Source organism: Martes martes, assembly GCF_963455335.1.
Source record: "Martes martes genome assembly, chromosome: 3".
NCBI classification, from domain to species: Eukaryota; Metazoa; Chordata; class Mammalia; order Carnivora; family Mustelidae; genus Martes; species Martes martes.
In genome coordinates, this window is record NC_137890.1 from 124209748 (window position 1) to 124226745 (window position 16998).

The 16998-nt window shown below is 39.5% G+C and overlaps 1 protein-coding gene across 6 annotated transcripts; it reads right to left on the reverse strand.

Moving 5' to 3' along the window:
* Nucleotides 1-964: 964 nt before the first annotated feature.
* HNRNPA3 (heterogeneous nuclear ribonucleoprotein A3) lies at nucleotides 965-11026 on the reverse strand. Of its 6 annotated transcripts, none has more exons than XM_080798847.1 (11): nucleotides 10863-10993; nucleotides 8819-8941; nucleotides 8584-8730; nucleotides 8295-8505; nucleotides 7942-8031; nucleotides 7765-7857; nucleotides 7595-7675; nucleotides 6776-6919; nucleotides 5529-5651; nucleotides 5343-5415; nucleotides 965-2562 (listed from the first exon to the last, which is right to left on the reverse strand). In XM_080798847.1, the coding sequence occupies exons 1-10, from the start codon at nucleotides 10932-10934 to the stop codon at nucleotides 5363-5365; spliced, it is 1137 nt and encodes a 378-aa protein (XP_080654973.1). In that variant the 5' UTR covers nucleotides 10935-10993; the 3' UTR covers nucleotides 965-2562; nucleotides 5343-5362. The 6 variants fall into 6 exon arrangements, with proteins under 6 accessions (XP_080654973.1, XP_080654975.1, XP_080654974.1 ...); XM_080798849.1 differs by having other exon boundaries at nucleotides 6779-6919; nucleotides 10863-10984; XM_080798848.1 differs by lacking the exon at nucleotides 965-2562 and adding an exon at nucleotides 4880-5250 and having other exon boundaries at nucleotides 6779-6919; nucleotides 10863-11026.
* Between the last annotated feature and the right edge of the window lie 5972 nt (nucleotides 11027-16998).

A 16998-nucleotide genomic window follows, 5' to 3' on the forward strand; every position in this document is an offset into this window, starting at 1 on the left:
CCTTTATCGCTTGGAAAGCAGTTCAATGCAACCTGCCATTACTGGTCTTTGAAAAAAAATCTAAGCAAAATGGCATATTTTACCTGTCAATCTTAACCCCTTCCCAATTCTTGGTACCTTCTACTTAAATCAACTATAACATAGGTCCAGTTTTTGCAAAACACTCATCTCCAAGATTTAATTAGTCTATGAATACATGGAAGATTCCAATGTTTTGTTGCCTATCATTTTCATTCTGAAAGACAAATTTACTTATTTTGGTAGAAATTAAATCCACCCTTGCTGAGTTACTTTGGAAGTCAAATATTAAAACAGGATTATAAGGTATTTAAAGCTGCAAATACAAAACCACTGCATATATTGCATTGTAATCAAAATGTGTTACAATCCTAACAGCTCAAATTCCTCAGCTTCAACTGTATCTAATATGCTGTTATTAACACTAAGAATCTAAATACTTGTACTAGTTTTCCTAAAAGTCACAATTCTCAAAACCCTACAACAATTGATCACTTTGCTCTTATCACCTTTATTAAAATACACCACTGCAGTCTTGACAAAATTTCATGCTTTTTCCTCTCAGTCCACCATCACAAAACAGTAGACTCAAGCAATCCACTGCCCTGGATAGGGGTGGGGAGGGGAATTCATCCAACATCTGAAACCCTGTCCCCATCTCTCTTCCCGAGTATCCATAACCTTTTATTTTTTCCCCAGAAGTTCAGATTCCTCATCACTCCAACATCTCACCTAGGTATTCAAGACTTATATCCTTGAGTAATACGCTTTTGGTTTATTTTTCTAACATGTATTTCTAGTGTCATGTATTTATTTTCCACTGAATAGAATCCATTTTCTTTAACCACTATATAAAGGATCATTCCAAGTTTCCTGTTATTTTACTAATGTAATATTCACCTAGTGTTTAAATCACATCAACACTGTGAAGCAACAAAACAACACACACATTTCTAAAAATATTTTAATGAAAAAGTTATCTTTCTGTAAACATCTCATTATACTACAAATGAAACATTTGAATCCATTACAGACCACCTCTTAAGTCTTAAAAATCAGGATAAAACATTGAAATTTAAAAGTAATCTTGAATATTGTATAGGCTAACAATCCTTACATCACCCCTGCATTAACTTGCGAATCATTCAACTACTTGTGACATCAATTACTGGAACTTCGAGAGACTGTCCGTAACTAGAAATGTTTCAAGTTGTAACTTACATAGTGGAACTCTTAAGAAACAAGCTTATTTCAGTTGTTCAGATCCTTAACAAATGATCTGTATTACCCAATTTTCTTCAAGATTTCAGTGTGTATCAGGTTTGTTATTTTTGAAAAAATGTTGCGTGGGAAGCAGTAACATGTGAGATGGCTTGACAAGATCAATTGAAATGTTTTCCTCAACCATTTCCCCTTCCTTAGAACTTTTTTTTTTTTTTACTGGTACTATGACTGAAAAGCACATTTTCAGGAATGACAATGGAACTACATTTAAATAAAATCAATTTATTTTGTAAGAAATGAGATGGACTGTAAAGAAGGAACAAGGCCTTTTTAAAAAATGTTTCCTATCTTAATTTCACACTACAACCACTTAGTTGTAATTTATCATCAAAATGCTATTACCTTCTTCAACACTTCTGTGTAGAAATATCAATCCTGATTTAGGTACAGAAAAAGAGCCAACCAGTCATTTTCCGAGAATAAACTCTGGCGAACTAAATCTACTATGTATGAACTTTATAATTTTAGAAACTGCTTTAAACCTGCCCAAGTGTTTGCCCAAAACAGGGCTTGAACTCATAAACCCAAGCAAGAGCTGCATGCTCAACTCTACCAACTGAGCCAGCCAGGTACCCCTCAGATCTCAACTTTTAATAAGCCCTTTTGGGGCAGCAATAGCCCTTATGAATAATCACCAACTCATACGAATAGTAACTGAGGAATATTTTAACTGTTCTTTGGGAAATCTTTTAAAAAGGGAATAGCATAATTAGGCCCCTACTACTTCTGGCTAACTGGTTAAAAAGAACCAAAAATGTACCCTATTCAAGTAATTCCCTCAATTTACATGCAAGAAAATTTGAGGCCACTTGAATGAAGACCATTTTTCAATCTGTATCATCTGGCAATTTTGGAAGTTCATTCTAAGGTGTTTTTCATAGAATGAGGATTGGCAGCTTAATGCTTCTGTTACAAGTGTCCTGCTTACTACCTTACTCCTCTTATCAAAAACTAACTTTATCCTAAAGACACCAAGAATGAATCATATACATGGAGCCGTATCTGACTCAAGATACTCATGGTTGTTGCCAGGGCCTAAAACTGTTTTAAAATGTGTTGGATGTGGTTCTCAAAGTTATCAGCTGAATAATTTTGCCAGTGTACCTAACAGTTTGAAAATGTGTAATATGTATTTATAGGGAAACAAATGGTGTCATCAGCTTTTACTGTGAGCTACAAACCTTACCCAGCCAGAAACCTTCGTATTTAAGATGGTAGGAAAGACATTCCTCATTTAGGCAAGAAGGGTTCTCATTCAACCTGCAAATCAAAAAGATTACTCTTACCTTGCTTTACAAAAAATTACTCTTTAATTAGTGAAAAAATTCAAATTCAAGCCTTACCTAATGCTTATTGCCCTTCCTTGCAGGTCTAAATGCTAGACCTAGTGACTGTGGCAACTATCTCTCATTGATGTTCCAATAGGCGAAGAGCTCCTTCCTGCTAGACTTTCTTCGATATTTCAGTTGTAATAAGCAGATTTAACTAGCTTTTGGAAAGTTGCTCACTATCACCATAGTATCTTATGCCTTCACTTCTCTGTAGTTGAAGCTCTTGCTGCTGCCTTGTCATTCTTTATTTATGCTGACTTGTCCATACTCAAAAGGCTGCTGAAGTCCTGTCTTAGTGAGTCTCCTTTGATCCAGACTGTGCTTAAAATGCACACCTTAGGTCCTTTAAAGCTGGTTAAATCGCTCTCCTCATGGCTTACTTTTCCACACTGTTCACAAGAACTAAGCTAATACAACTTATAAACAGGTCACATACACAGATTTCACCTGCTTATAGGTTGCAAACATCAACTTACTGAAAATATTTTCACTATTAAACTAGTTCCAGAACATAAAAAGGTTGTTAACAGTACAATTAACCTCATATGCCATTAAAGGATACTGTCAAGGTTGTGTCAAACAATTTCACAAACATAGAAACAGGAAATGTTAATCTCCCCCATTCCTTCAACCTTTATTATATGAATAAAAGAACTTGAGACAATTTAGCTCAATTTTAATAAAATGTTTCCCAAGCAGTACTTTGACCAGGTACCCAGGTTTAAGTTATGAACATTGACAGTGTCCATTTATATAACCACATTTGAAGTTGTTAAAGACTTAACCATTTTCTAATATTAGCCTATTTTCTACGCTGCTTATTCACATATGTCCATTAACAAATGGAATGTTGTCTGTTACATTTATTGGTTTGTGAGTGTTTTCTGGAAAACTGCAGTATCTGTGAAGACCGATTTCCATGCTGGCATTGCATGCATCCAAATATTAATAATGCACAGAGGCACAGAATTAGAGCAACAAGAGAGCATATTCAAACACTAGCACGCCCCATTCCCCTTTTTATTGCTTGTTTTGCTTAGTACTTCTGAAAACAAAAATAATCTTGAATTCAACGTTCAACTGCCAAAGAAAGATAACAGCAGAGCACATAACTTAGGGCTCGAATGAAATTGTAAGCACTAGCTGGCGCAAAACAGTAGACATTGGTGTTTATATATGACCTTATCTGAAACTCTTCTCAACCAAGGTCTTCCAAACCAAACTGTTAACTCATACCGACACGATTCAGGTTCAAGCATACACATGGAATAACAGTGTGTTCTTTTGGATTTTAAGTGATCAAGAACTCAGACTATTCAACTTTGAATTCAGGTCTGTGGGAAAGTGAGAAGCTTGTACTAAGCAACTGTGCTACACTTCTACTGCAGTGAAGTCATTTAGGATTTTATCTAGACTGTCCTTGGTTTTATCCAATAGAGAGGGTACAAACAGGAAAGCATGCCAGCCAGTTAAGGGTTCAACAATGCATGATTTTTATTCTCTTGCTTCTGAAAGCTTGTATCAAAAAAATATATATATTAAACCAAGGAAAATAACCGAAGATTTATGGGCCTCTTGTGCTTTGAAAACGGGAAGGAAAAAAAAAATGGTAGCCACTAATTTGCTCAGACACAGCACGCTTAGTGGTCCTGTATTTTTAAGTTTTTAAGAATGGTTTTTAAGTGAAAGGGAAAACATCCACTGCCCCTTTCCAGAATTTAAACAAAGGGCAGTAGACATTCTTTACACCCAAATAAAACTATGGCAGTTCACATGTGACCAAGGTGAATGTAGAATGGAGATGTTCTAAACATGGCTAGGACTCTTAGCAAAACTAACACACTAAAATCATATGATTACATTTTGAAAGAAAATGCACAAAAACCAAATAGGAATTTTGAGATTTTTTTCATTTGAAGGTAAATCTTAATGCTATTAAATTCACAAGTATGCTAATTTAAATACCCAATTCTATTTATCTAAAACACACATTGCAAACATACAAATTATCTATTCTCTCCACATGTCAGAGCCCATTCATTTCATGGTTTGGAAATGCGGAGAATAGATTCCCCTTAAACTGCAAGTCAGCAGGTGTTTCTTTACAGTTAACTTTAGCAAAATTCATACAAAATAGTAATTAACAATGATCTTCTTTACTTGTTAACTCACAAGGAAACACCTTCAAAACTGCATTTTGTTAAAGTTTCTGTACTAAAATGTAGAAAAACTGAACTACACAAATATTGAAAAGTTAAAAATTCCTTAATTTTTTATTCCTGGTACCACTACCACAATTTACAGGGCAATATACCTGATGTAATGAAAAGAAAAAGAAAAAGACAAAGCTACAACAGATAAAAGACCTCAGGAATGTACATCTAATTGACACTACATTGCATTAATCAATAGCTGCACTTTTTGCAAACTGTGGCTATGACAGTCCTGAACAAGAAGGGTTTCCTGTTTAAGCTGCAGTAACTTTTCTGACTATGGATCATCGTTCCTTCTGTGGCAGATTTTTACAGTTCCTCTAATGCATTTGGGACGACTGTCTCAAAGTAACCTGCAGCTTTCCTGACAACTCCTCGCTCTCTCTCCTGCTAAGAACTGTAGCCTGTTGAATAATACAGGATAAAAAAATTATTACACTCAGTGAACAGTTCCACATATTCTTTATCATCATGATAAAATTTTAAAGATACCTACCCTTTTCTTCTGAAAATTTTTTAGAACCTTCTGCTACCATATCCACCACTTCCACCACCAGAGCCATAACCACCTAGAAATACACAGGTTTTTAAAAAATATATATTTTAAGTTTTTAATTAAGAAATCTATGAAAATTTTTAACCAAAAGGGGTAGGGGGTGGGGAGGGGAAGAAAAGTACTTACCACCATAGGGACTGCCCGAGCTTCTTCCACCGAAACTGCCCCCCTTCATGGGTCCATAATTTGATTGCTGTTGTCCACTATAATTTCCAAAATCATTATAGTTCCCACCACCACCATAGTTACCTGAAATTACAAAAGTTTTATTGTGGTAAACCTACACAATTATTTTCTTCTTTTTAATATACTGATTATTATCTTTCCACAATCAGGACATCACTCTATTACAAGGGACCCTTTGAAAACCATATATAGAGGTACCAACTCCACAAGAGGGCCACTAGCAGACCTCAGGCATTAAGTAGGAAGAGAGGATATAAAAAGCAAAGATGGTCCAGGAAAAGCATGTATACAGATAGGTGCCATCTTTCGTCCACATCAGATGCCAACACCCTAGCACATATTCTTGCCTTCATACCACTATCATCAACTATACTTGATCTGCTTTAATTTGGACTAGCACAACTTTTCGGTCAGTGACAAAGAAGGTATTCTAAATCGGCTATTAAAAAATTTTTCTAGGGGTGCCTGGCTGACTCAGTGGGTAGAGCATGCAACTCTTGATTTGGGGGTCATGAGTTCAATCCCCACGATGGGCATATAGCTTAAAGATAAATGTACCTAGGGGGACACCTAGGTGGCTCAGTGAGTTAAAGCCTCTGCCTTTGGCTCAGCTCATGATCTCGGGGTCCTGGGATCGAGCCCCACATCGGGCTCTCTGCTTGGCAAGGAGCCTGCTTCCCTTCCTCTCTCTGCCTGCTTCTCTGCCTACTTGTGATCTCTGTCTGTCAAATACATAAATAAAATCTTTAAAAAAATTTTTAAAAATTAAAATGTACCTAGGACATTAAAATTCCAAGTACTTCTGTCCCTTGAACTCCATACCACACTCTATTCATTTCAATGTGTCTGCACATTCAATCTGCTGTTGCCATTTGTCCAATTTAAAAGTGCCCAGAATCAAAATTCTAGCAATAAATACATTACTGAGAAATATCCATTTCAATTACATAAAAATGTTGAAAAATTGCAAAGATGTTGAAAAATTACATAAAAATATATGAACATGAAAAGTACGTTCATATTTTACCAATTTGCTAAACAGCCAGCAAAGCAAAAAAATTCAGTTTAATCGTTCTTTTTAATATTTTCTAGTATTACTATTTGACCAAATATTGCATTTTAACACATTTTGAAATATGTTATGAACTATAAACAATCTTGAACATTTAAAACAAGTGAAAGCTTACCACCTCCAAAATTTCCTCCTTCATTGTAACCATCATATCCTCCACCACCACCTCCATATCCACCTCCTTGGTTTCCATATCCTGGTCCACCACCACCATAGCCTCCTCTACTACTGTAACCAGGACCACCACCATAGTTGCCACCTTAAGAAAAATGGAAGTCACACAAAAACATCAATGTGTGAAGTCAAGCTATGAACTCTAATTTATATTACAATTGATCAACTTGGAAATAAACCAATGACTTAATTTAACACTCAAGACTAGTTAACACCTCATTAACAGAGCATCAAAAATCTGGGCTAGGAGCACCTGGGTGACTGACTCTGTTAAGTGGCTGCCTTCCACTCAGGTCATGACCCCAAGGTCCTGGGACTGAGCCCTACAATGGGCTCCCTGCTCAGTGGGGAACTGCTTCTCCTCCTCCTCCTGCCTTTCCCCACCTCCCCTGCCTGTGCAGTCCAAAGCAGCAGCAACAGCGGCAGCAGCACGGCCTAGTGAGGACGGAGTTTAAGATGAATAGCTTAAGTTTCACACTTAAAAAAAAAAAAAAAAGTTCTAGTTTTTCAAAATTTAAGTTCACTAATATAGAAAATAGTAAACAATCTCCCAAGACACAATTCAGCTCAAATGCTAGTACAATAAATGCTACTGGCCAAAAAGGAACTAGCTAATGTTACAAGTTTAAGGGAGAAAAATCTACTTTAATGTAGTCAAGCCATGCAAATTATAACTGAAATTAAAAATATAAACAAATATGTAACTTTCCATGAAGTATAGAAACAAAATCAAAATATCAAATATCCATTAAAAACTTACCATCACCTCCAAATCCATTATATCCACCATCACCTCCTCCGTAACTACCTCTGCTGCCACCACCACCACCACCATAGCCTCCTGAAAAAAAAAACAAAGTATAAATTAAAAACAAACATACAACTTACCAATAAACTTCAGGTAGACACAAGCTTAGATCACCCTCTTACCTCTTCCACCAAAGTTTCCACCACGGCCAAAGTTACCACCACCTCCAAAGTTTCCTCCACGACCCATGAAGTTGCCAGACCCACCTCCACGACCTTTAAACAAAGGAAAGGGAGAGCTTTAAAAACCTTACAAATGCCACTCATACCTATTCTATGTGTATATATTGTACTACTCACCTCTTTGTGATCCAGCAGACTGCATTTCTTGTTTAGAAAGGGCCTTTTTCACTTCACAATTATGCCCATTAATAGTGTGGTATTTCTGAACTAAAAATTTTTTTAATCAAACAAACAAACAGAAGTTATTTGATGTTTGGAAAAAGACATCACTACATAACTTATTAAATATCAAGAAAGTAGGCACTTCAAGAACGAGGGAGTGTTCCAGAATGTCATTTATGAAAACTGAACCATATGCTTTATAGGCTATTAAATGCAATACAAAATGATAACGCAATCTGGCAAATCTAACATAGCACAAAGGGACCTTTTCTGTTTTCTCATTCAAGTTCCAGGAAGTTTCTACTTACCAACAATTTTATCAACTGTATCATGATCATCAAAAGTTACAAAAGCAAATCCTCTCTTTTTTCCACTCTGCCTATCTTCCATAACTTCTATGGTTTCAATCTTGCCATACTTTTCAAAGTAGTCTCTCAAATTATACTCTTCTGTATCTTCTTTAATACCACCAACAAAAATTTTCTTCACTGTTAGATGGGCACCAGGCTTTACAGAATCCTACAGATTAAAAAATTAGTCAAAAACCAAATTCTCCAACTATCTCACATATTACACAGCATAATATTATGAAAATACCTCTCTAGAAACAGCTCTCTTTGGTTCCACTACACGCCCATCAACCTTGTGTGGTCGGGCACACATTGCTGCATCCACCTCTTCAACACAAGAGTAAGTCACAAAACCAAAACCCCTGGAACGTTTTGTTTGGGGGTCTCTCATCACCTATAAAACAAAATTTTAAAGTACTGAAATACATCTGTACAGGTCCTACACCCCTTAACAACCTTTTTTTGTTCCTTTAGTAACTCACCACACAATCTGTAAGTGTACCCCATTTTTCAAAATGTTCTCTTAAACTATCATCTGTAGTTTCAAAGCTCAAACCACCAATAAACAGTTTTCTCAACTGCTCTGGTTCCTTTGGATCATGGCCCTGAGGAAACAAATACATTTTAATTATTTACTTTACCAGGTGAATTGCTGAGATGCACAAGTCTTTAATCTGCTACAAATATTTAATAAACTCAGTATCAGATTCCTGTACCATTAACACTGTCCAAGTAAAAACTGGAGTAAGACCACACACCAACTGATGAAAGGTACCCAAATACCAAAAAAAATCTACACAGCCTTACAAATGCCAGTATCACTCCAACTACATTTAAGTCCAAGAAAATTCCACAATCAAAAGTCCCTTAACTTTAGACTACAACTAAAGTATCGGGGGACAAATTATTTTAGAAGTTGCTACTGACAAACTGCTCTTTAAGTAAGAAAACAAAGTGCTGTAAAAGTAGTGTTCTATCCATACCATTTTTCATGTCTTCCCTCATCAGTCTACACTTCAAATATTTAATGTTAAACCACAAAACTTATATAACTTAAAGGTTCTGAGCGGCAAATTTTTTAAACATCCATCACTTTCAAGCGTATCAAGGTTAAAATAGGTATTCCTCAATTCAAGGCTAAACCAGCATTCTTCCCCCACCCTCCAAAATTACAAAAAGACACCAACCGTTATCTTGATAGCTTTCTGTAACCAATATGTTTTAGGCTATATACTGTAAAGTTACCTATTTACACTTGTATCACACGCAAAAATTTCAAAAACATACGGTCACAAAAAGGGCAAACTGCACTTATATTAAATATAGTATATGCTTTTTGACAATAATGGAGCACAAGAGAAACAGATTTTTAAAAATTAAGATATGGCCTGAATTGTTTTGCAACTGAATTAGCTCCTCAGTAAATTAACTGCCATTTAATGCATGCATTAAGTATAGTTCATCCAAAGTCCTTAAATAAAGGGGCTCACATTTACATTCTAATGTCTTCGTGTGTCTTCCAAAGTAGAGATGTTAAGGCATTTAATATGAAAAGACTGTCACATGCTAGAAAAAAATGTTAAATGATTAATAGCCTAAAGCATCAATTCACTTGGTCTCATCTTTTTAAATCTTGGTTAGTTGTAATTAATCGATAGAACACAGAGACGACAGAAAACAATTATAACCCACATAAAATTATCTCTAACATGAAAAACTCAACTGTGGTTGCAGTCCTCTCAAACAAAAATCCAAGAAACTACAACCAGAGCCGACCCACACGACGCGAAGATACGTGTAATTCTAAATAGTTTAGCAAGAATAGCAAATCAGAAGTATTTTAAGGCAGCAAACTTTTTTAAAAATCTCGTACTGTCAACTGGGTACTGAGAAGAAAAAAAACAGGAGAATTAAAATTCTCGTCGCCTTAGAGATCTGCAAGGACTAGAAACGCGCCGGCATTAACTTCAGCGAAAGCAGTAGGCCGCAAGATCCGAAGCCATTTGTGGCATTTTCTGCCGGGCCGCCTCCTCCCGCTTCCTTCCAATCCCGCGCTCTCTTTCCGGGCGGCGGAGCGAGGCGGCGGCCATTGCGGCCCAATGCGCCATTTCGTAACGCGGCAGCGGATCAATGTCAATGTGGCCGCCGCCCGCCTGCTCGCTCGCCCGGATGTGACTGCTCGTCCCCTCCCCTCCCCCACCACCTCCTCCCAACCGCTCCCGCCGGGGCCCGCCATGCCGCCCTCGGCCTCGAATCCGAGGCCGCGCGGCCGGCGGGCCGGGTCCCCTCTGGAGATCTCCCCAACCACGCAGCGCCTCCGAAGGGCCACTTGTGCCGCCGAAGAAGAAGGCGAGGAAGGCGAGGGGCCCCAAGGCGGCCTCTGAGGCCCGCTCCCCTCCCCCCCACCGCCCGTCTCAACGCAGAGCGCGGGACGGCCGATCCGGTCCACCCGGCCTCCCCGCTCCCACCGAGCTAGGTCCCCCATGCCGGCCACTACCCATCAACCCCCCGCTCTCCCCCTAATACCTCCTCCCCCCGGCGGCGGCGGCGACGGCCGGAGTCGGGCTGGGGGCGACCGGGCGGCGGTTTTACCTCCATTTTGAGACCGGACTCGCCTCTTCCAACTCGAGTTCAATATGGGACCGAGAGGAAGAGGCGGGGCTAGTCATCACGTGACGCGCTTTCCGCGCGCCGCCGTGCTGGTGGGGGAGGGGCGATATGGGAAGGGGGCGTGGCCAACTGGGCGCGAAAAGAGAATAGACGAGCGGGTTGGATGGCAGGGAGCGGGGGCGGGCCAGGGCGCGGGAGCGCGCGCGCCTCGCCAACTTCCAGTGCGGTGCCGCCCTTTCCGCCGTTCGCGCCTGGGCTGCTGCGGTGACGTCAGCTCGGACTCAGCGAATGGTGAGCGCCCACGTCTGGAGAACGCCTTGTGACGGCTCGTCACCGGAGAAAAAGGCCTTTCTCTTTCTTCTGGCGTTTTTTTTCCCTCCCCCACGTAGACCTCTCGGTATTCGTTTACGAATTCATTTCTTTCCCGTGCCTGAATAAAACCCCACTTTTCTCTCTTGTACGTAAAGGTTGCAGAAAAGCCCTCTAGGCTTCTCGGCATCTCACACGTTTCCGGATGCAGAGACCATTTTCTTTGCGACGCCCACTGTGAGGGCTGCACTGAACGTTCTTGCGACCCCGACTTACATGAGTCAATGGGCACCTTGGAAAGGCCTCAAAAACGCGGCTGACAGTGAAATTTCACCCTTAATGAGCTGAGGCAGAACTGGTCGAGGTCAGTTCATGATGTACTCACCGAACTCAAGAAATCTTTCGCCACTGTTTACTAACTCACGGTTACTGTGGAAAGAGCTGAAGCAGCAGCTCTCGTGGATTTAATAATAAGAAATGATTCACAAGATTTCTAAAAGGATGGACAGATAGGCTCCCTAAGCGCGACTGATTTTTACTTTAATGTTTCCAACTCGGTCTCGGAGTTTAAGGAACGAGATAAAGAGTTAAAAACCAGAGCTCTAATAATCCTTAATCTAACCAAGTAATTTTAAGTTATTCGATCTCGCTGAGCTTTAGTTTGAGTTTTTTTAATGAAAATGGGAGTGAAGGGGCACCTGAGTGGCTCAGTGGGTTAAAGCCTCTGCCTTCAGCTCAGGTCATGATCCCAGGGTCCTGGGATCGAGTCCCATGTCGGGCTCTCTGCTCAGCAGGGAGCCTGCTTCCTCCTTTCGCTCTGCCTTGCCTCTCTGCCTACTTGTGGTCTCTTGTCTGTCAAATAAATAAATAAAATCTTTAAAAAAAAAAAAAGAAAATGGGAGTGAAATTAGGTGATCGCCAACACCTGTGAGAACTGTAAATTAATAATCCAGGGATCCATGTTTAAACAAAGGTACTGATTAAAGTGACCACAATTTACAAGTCTTCCCTGCCCTGCTTAGAAATGTATTAAATGTATTTTAATGTAATGTAATTTAATGTAAAAGAAATTAAAATGTATTTTAGTGTAGCAGTTAAATTAAATTAAATGAAATTAAAATGTATTTTAGTGTAGCAGTTTGTAAGAGCATCTTCTTTAGATTTGATCAAGCCCTCCCTTGGAAAGATTAGAAATAAAATCATAAATATTATAAATTGCTTGAAAAAGAGTTTGTGTTAAATGGAGAATGGAAAAAACAAACAAAAAACCAAATGGGGAACGGTCGGTTTGGAGTTCGGAAAAGGGAAAACATAAAGAGTAAGAATTTGTTGATATTCGTCTATCACTGCCAAGCAGAACAGGTGTTTTCTTTGGGAGACATGAACAAAAAGTACTCTGTTCTGCGGCAGAAACCAGTCACCAGGCCTTAATATAACTTGAATGAAATAACCCTCCAAACCAGACTCCTCTTGTTACTATGATTCCAAATCACAAGCGAACCATTAAGTATTCTTATCTGGTACCAACCCCTGATAGCCAAAAACAGTAGTTAAGACCTTCAGAAAAAAGCATACCCTTAGTGATTTGTTTATACATCAAGGCTTTGTGAGTTTGATTACTGTGAAATAGTCATGCATAACTTAATCAATATTGAGTACTTAGGAAAACACAAAGTTAAAGACCTTAGGAAGATGGTATCCACACCAAGATACCTAAGAGGTGCTTCAGAGGTGATCAAGCAATCTGATCACTTGGCTTCACTAAAGGAATATTTGTCTAGATGTTTCCTAACCAAGTTATTCCTAATCAATAATAACAATCATAATTTGCTATAATTCTTTCTTTTTTGAATTGTATTAAATTTTTTTTTAAGATTTTATTTATTAGAGAAGGAGGAGAGGGAGAAGCAGACTCCCGGCTGAGCAGGGAGCCTGATGTGGGGTTTCATCCCAGGACCCTGGGATCAGGACCCTGGGATCAGGACCTGAGCAGAAGGCAGATGCTTTACTGACTGAGCCACTGAGGCATCCCTGAACTGTATTAAATTCTTATACTCATATGAGAAATGATGGGAGATGTGATAATAAGTACTTCATCCAGGAACATGGTATGTCAGTCCATTTATTCTCCTCTTTTGTCCTTCAGTAAATATAGATTCCTCTCTTTGGATTTGTCCAGGTTTGTTGTTCATCCAGACTTTGTGATTTTTAGACATTAGCTATTTTTTATGCTTTTGTCTAAACTTGCCCTCCAGCTCTGCAACCACATGGTATCTCATACAAATAGTCATGCTGGAGTTCTTGACCTTGTTGGATACAGGCTTGAAACTTGGCTGCTGTCTACCCCTGTAATATATGAGGGGGAGGCAGGGGACAAGGGCCCTAGGGTGAGATGAGGTGGCAGACACACTTTATAAATAAATTATATCAGGGCCTCTCAGCTTCTTTCATATCATAACACATACAGAAAATGATAATTTTTGCATAGCACCCTAGGTTACATAAATAAGATTTGGAAGCATCTAAACGATGGTTAAAAAAAAATCATAGCATTATCTTTAAATTATATAATTATAAAATAAATTACAGTGTGTTAGAGAAGATACTAAAAATTACATTTGAATAAATCAAATTTTTTCACATTTCTTAATGATCAACTTGAACTTGTTTCTGTGAATATATTTTCATACTAGGTTCTATGGTTGAAGTGACTTTACCCAGTTTCTGATCTAAACTTTTTTTTTTTTAAGATTTTATTTATTTATGTGAGAGAGAGAGAATGAGAGAGAGAGAGTATGACGGGGGTCGGGGGGAGTTGGGAGGGGGAGGGTCACAGGGAGAAGCACACTCCCTGCTTAGCAGGGAGCCGGATACGGGACTCAATCCTGGGACTCCAGGATCCTGACCTGAGCTGAAGACAGTTGCTTAACCAACTGAGCCACCCAGGTGCCCCAACTTTTTTTTTTTTTTTTAAGATTTTATTTATCTATTAGAGAGAGAGAGAAAGAGCACAAGTGAGGGGAACTGGCAGAGGGAGAAACAGGTGCCAGGCTGTGCAGGGAGCCCCATGTGGAGCTGGACCCCAGGAACCTGGGGTCATGACTCAAGCCAGAGGCAGACGCTCAATCAACAGAGCCAGCCAGGTGCCCCTGATCTAAACTTCTTAATGATAAATTTATCATATTCCGAATAGTAATTATCAGTGAGGGACTCTGATCACATAAGTGAGTGATAAAATATTTAAAACCATTTTATACAAACATTCAGAATTTACAATTATATTTAAAGAATAACAACTCTTCCTTTCCTTTTACTGACGCATGTAATATTGCAACTTCATAAGATAATGCAAAAAGATTTGGAACCCAATAGTTTTTTTTTATATCTGGATTTCCACATTGAAACTCCAGCCTTCAGAACATGCATGCATTGTCAACAGTTAGCCAAAAAAAGAGTGCTTTGCTACAAATGGTAGAAATAGCCACTATATGTTAAGAAAAATACTAAGGGCATTGCCTAGAGTTGAGCCCACTGGAAACCCCACTCTGCCCAGGCTCCTCTTTTACCCTCTAACAGACTGCCCTTGAGACTGTGTGCTCTGCCCCTTGGATATCTGGATCACACACTCAAGAATTGGCTCCAACATCTCTCTGGTCCATGATGGGCAGTGAAGTGCTTTGCATATGGATGCCCATGTGACAGACATCTCCTTGGCCATGCACATTCAGCAAGACTGTAAGTGCTGGTTGTTGTCCACAGTGCTTGCTGCTGGTTTGGCATATATCCCAGACTGCTCTGCACAGGCTGCTCTAAGGAGACCTAAACAAGGTGGCTCATGGCCAGAGGTACTGATCCAGGGAGCTCTGGCTCTTCCTGACCCCTCTCAACTGCCCCATTGCAGGAGAGGTCAGTTCCTTAATCCACATTCAGGACACCAGCATGCCAAATTTCAGTAGTTGTAAAGCACTACCTAGATTGTGTGCCTCGTTTTATGAATGAGGAAGCTGTTCCGCATATCAAGGAGTTGTTTTTTTCTAAGATTAATAGCAAATTATGACAGAGTCAGAACTAAAAGAGAATGGAAATTGAAAATATTTTGGAAAGAGGAAGGTAATTCTTAGGAGGAATTGTGGTATACTGTAAGTTTTGTTATCCACCACTATATTCAGAATGTAATAATAGCCTTATTTTCCTAAAATCTTGGTGTTTTTTTTTTTAAAGATTTATTTATTTATTTATTTGACAGGCAGAGATCACAAGCAGGCAGAAAGGCAGCCGGGGAGGGGCGGGAAGGGGGGCGGAGCAGGCTCCCTGCTGAGCAGAGAGCCTGATGTGGAACTCGATCCCAGGACCCCAGGATCATGACCTGAGCCAAAGGCAGAGGGTTTAACCCACTGAGCCACCCAGGTGCCCCCAAAATCTTGGTTTTTAAATAAGGAGTATATAAAGTAAAACATAAAACAAAATTCCATTTATATTTCTCTAGATCTAATGAGTGCATTAAAAATATATGAATGTGGGGGTGCCTGGGTGGCTCAGTGAGTTAAAGCCTCTGCCTTCGGCTCAGTTCATGATCTCAGGGTCCTGGGATCGAGCCCTGCATCAGGCTCTCTGCTCAGTGGGGAGCCTGCTTCTTCCTCTCTCTCTGCCTGCCTCTCAGCCTACTTGTAATCTCTATCTGTCAAATAAATAAATAAATAAATCTTTAAAAAAAAAAAAAAATATATATATATATGAATGTGTATGGGGCATCCAGGTGGCTCAGTCAGTTAAATGCTTGCCTTCAGCTCACTCAGGTTATGGTCTCGGGGTCTTATCCTGGGATAAGGTCCCACTCGGGGCTCCCTGCTCGTATGCACCCCGTGTAGAATGTCTTGTCATACACCCATGAGGCTGACTCTGGTGCCTAGCGTAGTGCTCTGTCTAGAGTAGGCTCTCGGTCTCTTAAGCAATTTGTTCACTTTTCATTTTATGATGTATCTACACTTCCTCATCAGCCCCTCGGTTCTTAAGTGGTCATAATCTAGTTCGTGCCTCAGGCTATGGAAATTCTTTCTTCAAAGTCATAAATGATTATCTAACCATCGAATTAATTTTTCTAATTTCAGTGTTAATCCTTTTTACTTAGTTCAGGCTGCTTTAACAAAATACCACAGACTGGGAGAATTAAAAAAAAAAAAAACATTTAATTTTTACCGTTTTAGACTGGGAACTCTATCAAGAGTGCCAGCCAGTATGCTTGGGTTCTTGTGAGAGCCCTCTTCCTGACTTCAGATGGCTGCCGTCTTTCTGTGTCCTTACACCAAAGAGAGAGAGAAAAAGAGAGCTAGCTCGTGTGTTTCTTCTTAATAGAAGGACGCTAAACCTATCATGAAGACTCTACCTTAATAACTTGTCTCCTAAAGGCCTCATCTCCAAGTACCAACCATTGGGGATCAGGGTTCCAACATGATTTTGGGGGCAATACACATAATCAATCCATAGCATATCTCCCTAACCCGGGGATTGACGATACTATCCCTCCTTTTGGTAGTCTCCTACCTTGTCTTAATAAAGGACATTGATTCTCCCCTTCACTGTTCTCTCTGCTCCCTTCTGGATCCTTTCCTCCATTTCCTTCTCCCTCTATTTCCATGAGATTTGTAACACTGAGAATCCTCAGGGAATCTATCTGTACATGCTTCCCAGGTTAAAGTAGTGGTCAGTTCTGATAAGTGTGTTGAAATGATGGGCTAGGTCACAG